Here is a 12,868-nt window from a genome sequence, read left to right as displayed (position 1 = left end):
ATCTTGGTATTTTTCTCCGTTCTCACAGCACAATGACATTATATGGATTCTCCGATGCTGATTGGGCTGGTTGTGTTGATACCAGACGCTCAACTACTGGCTTTTGTGCCTATCTTGGTTCTAATCTCATTTCATGGGCAGCTAAGAAACAGCCTACTGTGTCTCGGTCCTCCACAGAAGCTGAATATCGAGCACTTGCATCTACTACTGCTGATCTTACTTGGATTAGTTTTGTTCTACGTGATATTGGTTTCTGTCTCTCCTCTCCTACACTTTTGTTTTGTGATAATCAGTCTACCATTGCTCTTACTGCCAATCCTATTCTGCATGCTCGCACCAAACACATTGAAGTTGACTTTCATTTTGTTCGAGAGAAAGTTTCCTCTGGATCTCTCAGTGTGCGCTATGTTCCTAGTACTCGTCAACTTGCTGATATTTTTACTAAACCTTTGTCACGCCTGGCTCATGTTAATATCAGAACCAAATTGGGTATAGGTTTTCGACCCCTTCCCAATTTGCGGGGGGATGTTAAGACCAACTGTCACTCTGTTTCAACAGAGAACAGAAATGACGATATTGCTGATTCAATCAAGAAGAAAAGAGATGAAGTCAACAAAGACAAAGTCAACAAAGATGGAGTCAACAAGAAAATCTCCAGAACCTCCAAGATCACGTGTCCAACTCCTCTTCCACTGCAAAACCGTTACTCTGCTTTGTGCATTTAACTGAATGAACAACCAACTGTATTTTGTTTCTGTTAGTCTGTTAGTTTGTTAGTTTCTGTTAGTCTGTTAGTTTGTTAGTTTCTTTAGATGAGCTGTTGAATGGTTTCTCTGTATCAGTATAAATAAGAGAACAGAAGAGATGTATGGTTGACTTGCTGTATAATGAAAATCTTCTTCGTATTCAGAGAGATGTAGTCCAAAAGCTCTGTTTCTTCTCTCTGTTTCTTTTCGTATTGTTCCCACTTTTCTTTCTGCTCATAAGCTTTCACAAAAATATTACAGAAATCTAGGAAAAGACAGGACGATTTCTGGGAAATTTCCCAAAAATCTGTTCTGTTCCCAAAAAAAATGAATTTTCCTTAGCGTTGATAGATATCTTAAAAATTTCCATATAAAGGCTTGAAGTTCACTCGTTTTCTCAAATAAGCGTCCTAAGTGGATTGGGCGGGTAGAGCAACATATATCCGATCGGTTGTTCAGAGCACACCGATTTATCCTATGCAATCTAGTCGTTTGCCTTGGAGCACTGGTGACAGACTTGATGCCTCTATAAGAAAATTCTGGTGGGGTATGCCAATCGAGAAAAATAGATATTTTACACCTAAATGTTGGGATTCTCTTTGTAGAAACAAGAAGAGTGGAGGAATGGGTTTTCGACAAAATAGGGACTTCAACAATGCTTTGCTTTTGAAGCTCGGTTGGGGAATGATCTAAGATAGAAGCAAGTTATGGGTTCAAGTCCTTGAAGGGAAATATCTGCAGACCTCAAATTTCTGGAATCACGAGGTCAAGGCATCAGCCTCTCCTTTGTGGAAGGCAATCATAGATACCAGAGAAATACTCAAACTGGGAACCCTATATCAAATAAGGGATGGAAAGTCGATCGAGGTCGGAAATCACCCCTGGATTCCTAATGTCTCAACTCATTTGCTTTCTTTTATTAATCCATACTCTGTTTTGCAGCATAGAAAGATAGAAAGCTTCTTTATCCCAAGGACAAAAACTTGGGATGTATTAAGTCTAAATCAGACATTTTGCCCAACTTCAGTCCAAGCCATCCTTCAGATCCATGTGCCAAACTCCATTGGGGTAGACAAACTGATTTGGCATCCAGCTATCGATGGAATATTTTCTGTTAAATCTGCTTACAAACTCATAAAGTCGCGAAATGAAAATGGTAACAATCGCGGGATTTGGAACAAAATTTGGAAAGCTAGAGCTCATGAGCGACACAAAATGATGTTGTGGAGGATAGTGACTAACGTTTTACCTTGTCGAGCTAACTTGTTTCAATTGATCCGTATCCCAGACCCCTCTTGTCCATTGTGTGGAGCTTCGGAGGAAAATTCAGTACATTTGTTCACAAGATGTCTTCTAGCCCAAATTTTGTGGAGACAAAGCCCATGGGGTATTATCTCTTTTGCTTGGAACTTCAAGTCTCCGAAAGAGATGGTGAATCACTTTCTTGATCCAGGAAAAATAGCACAGAGAACGGGAGTGGATTGCAAGCTCTTCACCCTTTATGCAGCAATTCTTTACACTAGAATATGGTGTTGCAGGAATGCAAAGCTACATGATCAGACTATTCTAGTTCCTTCCTAGGCGATTCAGATGGTTATACAAGATTTCTTGGAATATTCAAATATGTTCAGGAGGGAGAACAAAGTTAAGTTAAGCAAGGAACCAGATTTTATTGGGGTAAGGTCAAACTCTTGGATTCCTCCGTCAAACCAAGAGTTGAAATTTAATGTAGATGGTGCGTGGAAAGATAACAGAGGTGCCATAGGTATTATTGCACGATCGTATAGAGGCTCAGTTGTCCAAGCGTGGATAAGACGAGGAAGATGGAACTCGCCAGTGAAAGTGGAAGCTGTAACTTTTCTTCTCACATGCAAAACTACTCAGTCTCTCGGCATTCACAAAGCGATTTTTGAAGTGATTGTGAGGTGTTAATTGATGCTATTCAACAAAATGGCATTTGTCCTTGGTGTATTCATCCTTTCGTTTCGGACTCTTACTTACTACTTAGCAACAACTTAGAATGGAGTTTGAAGTGGATCAGCAGATCTAGTAATATTGTTGCTCATGAGCTTGCAAAATGGGCTTTTTATCAGTTAGGAACTACATTATCTTTCTTTTTTAATGATCTCCCATCTAAAGTCAAAAACTTAGTGTTAGCGGAGTCTTCTTTAATTTATCATGTCGATGTAGGCTCTAGTTTTTTTGTGTAATATTTGAACTTCTCTAATACAATGGAAGGTTTGTTTTAGCAAAAAAAAAAAAATGTCCGAAATGGACCTTGTCTCAAATAAAGTGCTATTGTTTTCTCAAATAAGAGCATGAAGTTGACATATTAGTCTTAAAGAAAGGTCTGACCTTGTTGGTCGAATGGCATTTTCGTCATATATTTTTTGATTTTTTTCCTTTATTTATTCTTTTTTTCCTTTTTTCTATTTTTTTCTTTTCCTTTTCTTTTTTCTTTTCCCTCTTTCCTCCGCCGACCATCGCCGGTGTCAGGCAAGGGCGGGTCTCGCTCGCCTAGGCAAGTGTGAGGGTGGCCCTTGCCGGATCTAGCGAGGAACGCCCGAGCCTAGGTTGGGAAGGCTGAGGGTCACTCTCGCCAGCCCAAGCGAGGGCAGCTCTCGCCCACCTAGGGGAGGGCAACTCTCGCCCAACGGTCAGCTAAAAGTCCTTATTTGAGATGATTTGTCCACTTCAGACCCTTATTTGAGACACGATCCATTTCATGCTTTTATTTGAGAAAATGAGGGCACTTCAAGCCATTATTTGAAATATTTCCTAGATTCTGAAAATATTGTAAGGGCACGAATATAACCATTCTCTTCCCAGGCCGCATTCTGGCTAAATATAGAAAAATCTATTTTTATTTCTTGGACAAGTTTCTGAACAAAAAACAGCATTTGATAACAACACAAAATTTATGTTCCTGAAATAGAAATTCGTTTGATAGGTTATTCTTAAATTTTCATTCCGGTCGCTCAGTGGGCGGCGGCGGCGATGGCCGGCCGGTGGGTGGTGGGCGACTAGCGTGGTGGGGTCGGCAGCAAGCGGCAGTGGTAGGCGGTGAGTGAGAGCAATAAATAGAGTTGTTATTTTTGGAGAAAAGTAAAAAAATTCTACTTCTCATTTCTGATACAAATCTATTTTTGGGCTAAAAAATGAAAAAAGAAATTACATTGCCAAATAAATTTCTGTTCCAAACCTGTTCTTAAGAACAAAAAAATAGAGAAATAGAATGGTTATTATTCGCGCCCTCAGTGTCAAAAAATTTGTTGGCAAAAAACACTATTGGTCACCTGATTTTTCGATGGCTTATTCGTAACTTTTGTTGACATTTTTAAAGAATTATTATATTTCTTATGACATTTTGCAAATTGTCAAGTTTTCTCGTCTTTTATCAACTTATATTTGTCTTTTTTGTCATCGCCTTAATTTACTAATTATTTTATTAGTATACTGACTTACAAAGATTTTTCCTAATCAAATTAATACATGATTTTGGGTTGATAATTCTCACTTGAGTTACTTATCAACGTTTATTTTGTGAATCTATCAATTTTTGTGATCTTTTATGCATATTTTTTATCTTTCTTACAAACATCTTAAGTTTACCGGTTCTTCTATAAATTTACAGACCTTTGTTTGTGTGATTACCTATTTTTCTTCTATTAAGTTACTGACTAATTTTATTTTACCAACTTTGATTTGAGTTGCTTGCCAATGCTTTTGAGAACAAGTCATTCTATTTTTGGGCTGGGCCACGGAAGTCCTCTCATACTTGATTTAACTATTACCTAATGAGAAAATGACACTAATAAGTTTGTTTAATGTGGTCCGTGCATTATTCTTGAATGTTCAATCTCATCCTAAACTTTCAATTTGTTCAATCTAATCCCTTAAATATATATGAGAAAGATAATTAAGTCCTTTAGTACTATTCACAAGTTTCCGTAATTATACTATTGCCCGGATTTCAAAAAAAAAATTCATTTTAATCCATTCCTAAATCAACAAAACATATACTATATTTTTATCACCTTGTTCAATCTAATCCCTTAAATATATATGAGAAAGATAATTAAGTCCTTTAGTACTATTCACAAGTTTCCGTAATTATACTATTGGCCGGATTTAAAAAAAAATTTCATTTTAATCCATTCCTAAATCAACAAAACATATACTATATTTTTATCACCTTTTTACCGTTTTGGTCTCTATAAATATTACGATTGCTCAATTTAAGTATATTTTAGCTTATGATTTCTATGTTAATAAAAGTATAATCTCATTTTGAGTTGTATCGGATTGATATTCCTGCAATTTTAATTTCCTTAGATACATGTTTAACTAAATTTAATTAAGAAAACACGAAACTGCGAAAGCTTAAAAATTTCATCTATAAAAAAAACTAGAAAAGAGATTTAAATTAACATAAGTACAATTGTCTATATTTGACTTCATATTATTTTTTAGATATTCTTATGAAAACATCCTTTTTTGTAAATTTAACGATGATCAACCCGATACTACTCTAAATGTGCAAAAAATCCTTTTTGGTTTTTTTAATTATTATGGTGCTTTTAAGGATATTTTAGCTTATTGGGCGCAACGTTCGGCGACTATTAGTATTATTTTCCCAAAAAAGATAGTATATTTCTTTGTTGATTTACGAAATGGATTGAAATGAAAAGAAATTCTAAACTTTTCGCAATATATAATTATATAAACTCGTGAATTGTATCGAACGAACGACCGACTTGACAAGTTTAGGGACTAGATTGACCATATTGGAATAGTTCAAGCATCACACTGAACGAATTAAAAGTCTAAGAATGATATCGCATGTCGGGCCAAGTGTAGAAATTATTAATGTCATTTTCTCTTTTCTCTGATCACGAGAGAGCCCCATTCATGAGTATTTTAAGCCAACGACGAGGCCTACTTTTCCTTGGGCTGATCCAACCCGTCCACGATGACACGGGTCTGCTTTCTTTGGGGGATTTGAAAGGATCTCCCTAATCAATTTCATTAGCCAAAGTCATTTAAAACTCGAAGAATCATTCAATTAGGATTCATTAAGATGTTTGCGAGGTGCGGGGTTCAAATCTCCACTGCAATGCCTTCCTCGTTCGAATCTGAGGATGGGGCGAGCTGTAATTCCTAAGCATTCTAGTTTTATCCAACTGCATATCTGTACTGCTCACGGGCTTTTTCGTCACTAAAAGAGATAAAAGAAAAAGAAGATAAGAATTAGAGATAAGTGCGCACTAGAATTTCTAAAACTTATTGCGAAAGTGCAATTGAGACTTAAATCTTTCAAAAAGTGCAATCGAGTCCTAAAACTTGTCAAATTGGTACAAACAAGCCCTTCCGTTAACAATATCAATTTGGCTAACGGAAAATGCTGACGTGGCATTTTCTAAATCATTCTCTCTCTCCTGCGTTCTAGGACTTCTAGCGCACTTATCCCTAATTCTTATTGGGGAAGAAAGCTAGTGGGCCTTCTCATTGGGCCTAGTTGATCGACTTTGTCTCTACGTAGGCTTCAATCACTTTTCTGAGCCCAAGCCTGCAACAAAGAGGGTGGCCCATAACATGACCCCAATTTCGTTTTTTTAACTTCCTTCTACTGCTCGCTCCAAGGGGCCAAGAGAAAGTTGCTCATTTTATCCGTTCTGGGAAACAATATAAATCGAGATCAAGTCAAATTAAAACAAAATTATTTTTTTTTTTCCAATGTTCAACCAGATTTCTTGATGTAGCTTAATTCGATCTTAATTTTAGTCGAAAAGTATTTGTTTTTTTGGACGAATTCTAGTCAAAAAGCATTTGGCTTGGGCCTAAATTACGATCTTTAAATCGGCATGTTGTCATTCTCTTCTAAGTCACGAAATAAAATACATCCGGACACCATAATTCGAAAATCAGTAAGGAATATTCAATTTACTCGGACGAGCGTGGACTTGAGAGGGTTATAATTTTAGGTATTTTGCTCTGGGTAGGATTATAAGCCAAACCTACCCGCACCTTAAACCCCTGACCCAAAGAAGAGTAAGACCCGATCCCAAAATATCCTAAATTTCTGGGTTGGGTCGAGTCAGATCACCTGGTCCTAGGCCTTTTTTGACACCCCCAGTTGGAGTTACAAATTGCAGATACAAAGTCACGGGGAACGACAAAAATGGAATCGCCGCGATGGAAAGACACTTCCGTGGCTTTCTCTGTCACCGTTTTCATCGCATCCGTCCCGTCTAAGCGGCCCCACTTTTCCGCGATCGGCGACGGCGTAACGTCCACGAACTGCTGCAAACTCTCGATCCGACGCCGCGAAAGATTCGCTACGGTAAATAGCATACGAGTGCTGCCAATCGAACCTTATTTAATCGGCGCGCGTCGGCGGTTAGGCCGAAAATCCCAAACGGCATTAGAGAAAGCGGCTTGAACCGACCACCTGGCCGTCCTACATTATTATCAAAAGCAAAAGCTTTAGGTACGAAAGAGATAATTCAATATCTTAATTACCCAAAGTGTCTTCTTCATGACAAACGTTAATTGATGGGGGTTGACCTTTTTCTCCCGGGGTTAGCTTTTTCCTATCCTCCACGTGAGACGGCGATATCTTTTTCCGTGGAAAGGGGCGATCGCTTTTTCCTCTCTTCCGAGGGACACGTGTCGAGATCCCGAGGGGCTGGGGGAGGGAGGGGACGATGTTGTTCCTTCGGGCTCGTAGATGAGAGACACGTGTCGGGGAGGGGGGGACAGGTGTTTTTGATCCGACGGTTCGCTTGGGTAGATTTTTTTTTTTTCCGATCGCTCGGCTGAGCCGGGGGGCGGGGGGGTGGCTTTTTGTCCCCGTGGGCCCCTTGAAAAGTCTCTCGGTCTTTTTTTTTTTTTTTGGAAATTCATTTATTCTATTCTACGAACTAATCGTGTTTGCTTGACACGTTTTTATCAACGTCAATTATCTTGTATCTAGGGAAAATGGGCACAAAAAGTCATTGATGGGGTCCCGAACTTTCAATCTATTTAATTGAATCTATGAATTTTGGCCAATATTTAATGTCATCCTTAAACTTTTGATTTGTTCAATATTGCCCATGAACTTTTTATACATGTTCAATTTAGTCCATGAACTATATGAAAATGCTCAATGTAGTCCCTCTTTCCATTAAAGATTTTTATATAGTTCAAAAACTACATTGAATATGTACCAAAAGTCCAGGGACCGCATTGAACAAATTAAAAGTTCAGAGACCATATTGAATATTAGGCTAAAATCGGGGGACTGCACAGAATAAATTGAAAATTCAGATAGCACGTTACATATTCGGCCAAAGTTCACGGACTATTTGTGTCAATATCCCTAAAATTTACTAGTATCAACTTTTACCGACAACGAAAATATTGAAATTATTACTAACATTTTTGAAAAATTATTGTAAATCGTTGAAAGTAACGAATCATGGAGGTTTCCGTGTACTATCACCTGTTAAAATTACCAAACATTTGATATATTAAATATATCAAAATTGATTATTGAAAATAGTAGTTATACGGACGTAGCTGACGCTTATGGAGTGTCAAATTTAAATCGCTTATAGTCTTTTCTACATCACTTCATATGTGTCATTTTGGAGTTGGATCTTAGTATATTTACAATCACACATTAAAATCTCTTCACAACGGGACCAAGAGTTGCCCTACAAAATTGCGACAACCCAAAATGCAATGCACTTTTTAGGGCATAAACACTTAATTGCGAGGATAATATGATAATTTTAAGTCCGTTTATGCAATTAGCATACAAGGCGAGAGTATATTAATTAGTTTGAATGGATCACTTAGTAGAGATGGACGTGTTATGGGACTACTTATGATAAAGCGCGCCTCCAATCTTTAGTCCACGAGGCAACAAATTTTTATCGATGCAGCTCATTTCATTACTCACAGATAACAGCGACGTGTTACTCATCAAAAAGTTACGCAGCAAGTTCACATCAAAGGGTATCGGGTTTCTTTTTCATCGATGTCGTCTAGCATGAAAACTCGGGTTATGATGATGCGCCCTCGAGAGTTCGAAAACTGACTGCAGATACTGACACGGATAGAAACACGATCGAACATGTCGAATCGAGTGATTTCGACGCCGCTCTTACCGAGTAGTACACACTACATCCCCTGACCGCCACATGATCCCAAGGTGCATCCATGGATTGGTACATTCGCCAAGCCATCTCTTTCTTCCCTTCATTTTGCTTGTTTGAGTCTCCAATATCCATCCATACAGTCATGTGGAACCAGAAGAAAATGACAAAACTGGGAGCAGCACACACTTCCTGTGCACCCCGAGGAGAGTCAAAAAAAGTAGGGGAACACAGAGACAGAGAGAGAGAGGAGAGGAGAGAGAGAGAGAGAGAGAGGGGAAAAAAGGAGGAGAAAATCTTAAAGGCCACAGAAACATGTGGCTGCAAATCGAGCCTCCGGCTGACGTGGCAACGACCCACCACTGCTGGAGTTTTAAAGAGCAGGAGGGAGGGGAGAGGGGGGATCAAAAACTCAGACGACAGAGCATCTCTGAACACAACAATAAGATTTCCTTATAGCTTGACTTTGGCGCGCGGTTTCTCTCTCAAGAAATGCAAGGAACCCACGACCCGGCCATCACGCTCTTCGGCATGAAGATCGCCGTCTCCTCCTCCGCCGCCGCCGCCGACGGCGACGGCGACGGCGCGGTTCTTGCGGCGGGGAGACCGGAGGAGAGGGAGGATGGAGGATGGGGAGGTGGAGAAGAGGAGGAGGAAGAGTACGATGAAGATGAGGGGGGAGGAGGAGGAGAAGATGCAGAGCAGGTATGCTTGGTGAACTTAAAAAGAGCTTTTTGATGATTACCCGTGTCCTCTAACAGCATAGAGATTGATGGGTCGATTTTGCTTTTTCGCGTTTTTCTCTTGGTTGCTTGCTTTGGATGCTGCTGCTCTGTCTCTGGGAGTTTCTCTGTTTCAGTATCGTTGGTTCAGGAATACAGTCAAATGTTCGCCACTGTCTTGAATTTACTGAATGTTTTCCCCATATAACGTGAAGATTTGAGCTTTTTTCTTTGGAAATATGGATTAGGAGAATTGCAGATGTGGTTCAAAATAGTTTGACTAGTTGCTTTTTGCAAAGGCCTTTTGTATATGGGGGGGGTTTTGTGTAGGAATCAATTCTTCCGCAATCTGCTAAAGGTTTCTCTCCCAGCAGCTCAACTGATCTTTGTCATTGTCCCTTTGTTTTGGTCCTAAAAGCTATGGTTTCTTGTGCAATCGGGATATCTAAACGTGAAGTACAGGGTCATTGAAGCTTGTGACCTTGTGATTCTGGAACTTTCTAAAGGTCCAGGATGATAGCGTAATACCTCCAAAGCAAAGTTTCCATAAGAACCTAAAATCAAAAGAAAAGCTTTGAAAGTTCCAATTCTTTTTGCTGATTGCCCTTCCTTCTCCTAGTTGTGGTCGCGAATTGTCTGCATACTCGGTTTATATAATAATACTACTGATCGATCTTACTATTTACGATCCTTTCTTTTCATATTAGTCCTGATTATGTTTTCACTTGTGAAAGTTCCAGAACGCTTCAGCTGAAAAGGCCTCTGACAATATGCAAGAAGAGGGTGAACCACCTCCAAATTTTCAGGAACTGAATCCCCCCGGGACTTCTCCGGATGCTGTGAACCCTATGACACCTTCTATTCACGAAGAGAGTGCGAAATCGCAAATCCCTGAGAGTGGAACACCAGAAGAGAATGGCAAGCCCAAAAATTCGCAAGAGAAAACCCTGAAGAAACCAGACAAGATCCTTCCTTGCCCGCGTTGTAACAGCATGGACACAAAATTCTGTTACTACAACAATTACAATGTCAATCAGCCCCGGCACTTCTGCAGAGCCTGCCAAAGGTACTGGACTGCGGGGGGCACTATGAGGAATGTTCCCGTGGGAGCAGGACGGCGGAAGAACAAGAACGCTGCCACACGTTATCGCCACATCACCATCTCCGAGGCTCTCCAAGCAGCGAGAGTCGATTCCCCAAATGGGGCTCAACTCCCCCATTTGAGAACCAATGGAACCGTTCTTACCTTTGGTTTGGACTCTTCTTTGTGCAATTCTCAGTCCCCCATTCCAAATATTGCCGAGAAGAAGAAAGTGTTAGATGGTTGCAAAAATGGGTTTCGGGACTTTGAAAATGGGGATGATAGCTCCACCTCTTCCTCGGTCACAATATCGAACTCCATGAATGAGAAAGGCCTAAATTTCCCACAAGAGCAAGGGACGGGAAATGTTAATGGATTTTCTACGCAGATACCTTGCCTTCCCGGTGTTCCTTGGCCTTATCCATGGAATCCCACAATTCCCTCACCCGCTTTTTTCCCTCCAGGATGTCCACCGATGTCATTTTACCCTGCAGCCTTTTGGGCTTGTGGTGTTATTCCTAATGCCTGGAACATTCCTTGTGCGTCGCCACAGTCACCCTTTTGCAACCAAAAGGCCACAATTTCTGGTCCAAATTCACCGACACTGGGAAAGCATTCAAGAGAATCTGAGCCACTTAAGTCAGATACTTCATTGGAACAAGTGGAACCCCCAAGACAGAAGAATGGTTGCGTTTTGGTTCCGAAGACTCTGCGTATAGATGATCCCAGCGAGGCCGCCAAAAGTTCAATATGGGCGGCCCTCGGTATTAAGGCCTTCGAACCAAAGTCTGGAGAAGGCAAAGTTAAAGATGCTGAAACCTCACCGCATTTGTACGCTAATCCCGCGGCATTGTCTCGTTCCCTCAATTTCCATGAGAATACTTGAAATAGCAGCTCATGACTGTAAATTGAAGAACCTTGTGGTTTTTGAGGAGCACGATTCTGTCGAAGTCACTCGAGCAACAATGGCGGAGCTTCGGGCATCATATTATTAGCCCACGAAATGGGGTGCTCATTGCTGAAGGACTTAGAAGAGATAAAGAAGATTCGATCCACAGAGCTCTTACGTGGATTAGTTTTGTGATCTTTTTAACCTTAGAAACATCTGCCGTTGCTGAACGAAGTTAGCCTGCTTTTCTTGTGTCTTGTACATTGATAGTGTCTGCAACTTGAAGCTCTGATTGTATAGGAGGAGATATGGAGATTTCCGCGACACCATAACGTCCTGAATCGTTATAAATAATTTCAGATGATTGCTTCCTTTCCCCTTTCTGTTGCCTCTTTCTCTGTAGGAAGATTGACACTTCAATAAATCTGTATTATTCTCATCTAAGCTTGTCATGCCCCAAGAGCTCCCGCCTTTTTATGGGTGAAGCATGGACCAGTGTTTATTCGAGAATGCTGTGGATACACAAAAAGTGATGCGGTAGTTTACAGTGAGAGGCTCAGAAAAAGATTAAGATTCTTCGAAATGGATAGTACTACGTAAATAGAAGTCATCATCCATTGGCTACATCAAGGATGAAGCAAAATTAATTGTGCTAAAAGAAGAGATAGACCAGATGGTGACATGTGCAGCTATCATCCAACTCCCCATTGATGGTGAACTCTTGCATATAGCAAATGATCAATATCAACTCAAATAAGTTACTTTAGTTCTTGAGCGGGTGACGTTGGGGGTTAATAATGCTCAAGACTTTCACCTTATGAAGAAATCGGAGGTTCAATCCACATGGAGGGTATTCATCAATATGAAGTCGTCACAGCTGTGGATGAATCAAGCCTAATTCATGTAATTCGTGTTCACAAGTTCGAGAATGGCCTCGCTTTTATTTGGCCAGAAAAGATGAATTCAGACAGATTCATAGGTGACCAACCTAGCAAGAAAGTAAAAAGTGAAAACTAGGAGAGGCCAAGGTCTCCTATTTAAGCTCCATGAGCGAAACAAGTTTCAGAGACAGGCATGAATAGTGACCACAAAGATAAAGATTTCTTTGATATTTTTGCAGATTTCTGTTGTTCTCTCTTGTTGTTTCCATCTTGAGACAAACACGAACCACCCAGATGGTCCTTTCTCTAACATAACGGAGCTGTGACCTGCGAGTTTGGATGAGGCCAACTTGAAATGTGTCCACCTAAATTTCTTTATGAAGCACTTTTTATAGATTGCATTGA

At 40.1% G+C, this 12,868-nt stretch overlaps 1 protein-coding gene across 3 annotated transcripts; it reads left to right on the top strand.

Annotated features, from left to right (window-relative positions):
* The first annotated feature begins 9,307 nt into the window (after window positions 1-9,307).
* LOC115693218 (cyclic dof factor 3) lies at window positions 9,308-11,960 on the top strand. 3 transcript variants are annotated; one of them, XM_030620205.2, is made up of 2 exons: window positions 9,308-9,595; window positions 10,353-11,960. In XM_030620205.2, the coding sequence occupies exons 1-2, from the start codon at window positions 9,383-9,385 to the stop codon at window positions 11,577-11,579; spliced, it is 1,440 nt and encodes a 479-aa protein (XP_030476065.1). In that variant the 5' UTR covers window positions 9,308-9,382; the 3' UTR covers window positions 11,580-11,960. The 3 variants fall into 3 exon arrangements, with proteins under 3 accessions (XP_030476065.1, XP_030476057.1, XP_056170635.1); XM_030620197.2 differs by having other exon boundaries at window positions 10,347-11,960; XM_056314660.1 differs by having other exon boundaries at window positions 9,308-9,604.
* Window positions 11,961-12,868: the final 908 nt, after the last annotated feature.

Source organism: Syzygium oleosum, unplaced genomic scaffold (assembly GCF_021117445.2).
Source record: "Syzygium oleosum isolate NSW1041296 unplaced genomic scaffold, Sole_v2.1 Sole_v2.09, whole genome shotgun sequence".
Classification (NCBI taxonomy): domain Eukaryota; kingdom Viridiplantae; phylum Streptophyta; class Magnoliopsida; order Myrtales; family Myrtaceae; genus Syzygium; species Syzygium oleosum.
This window is presented reverse-complemented; position numbering and strand designations above follow the sequence as displayed.

What these genes read in the sequence shown, in the direction of transcription:
- LOC115693218 (XM_056314660.1), top strand. Translation starts at nt 9,383, where the DNA reads ATGCAAGGAACCCACGACCCGGCCATCACGCTCTTCGGCATGAAGATC. An exon ending in ATGCAGAGCAGGTATGCTTG is followed by an intron (nt 9,605 to 10,352) that starts GTGAACTTAAAA and finishes TGAAAGTTCCAG; the next exon opens with AACGCTTCAGCTGAAAAGGC.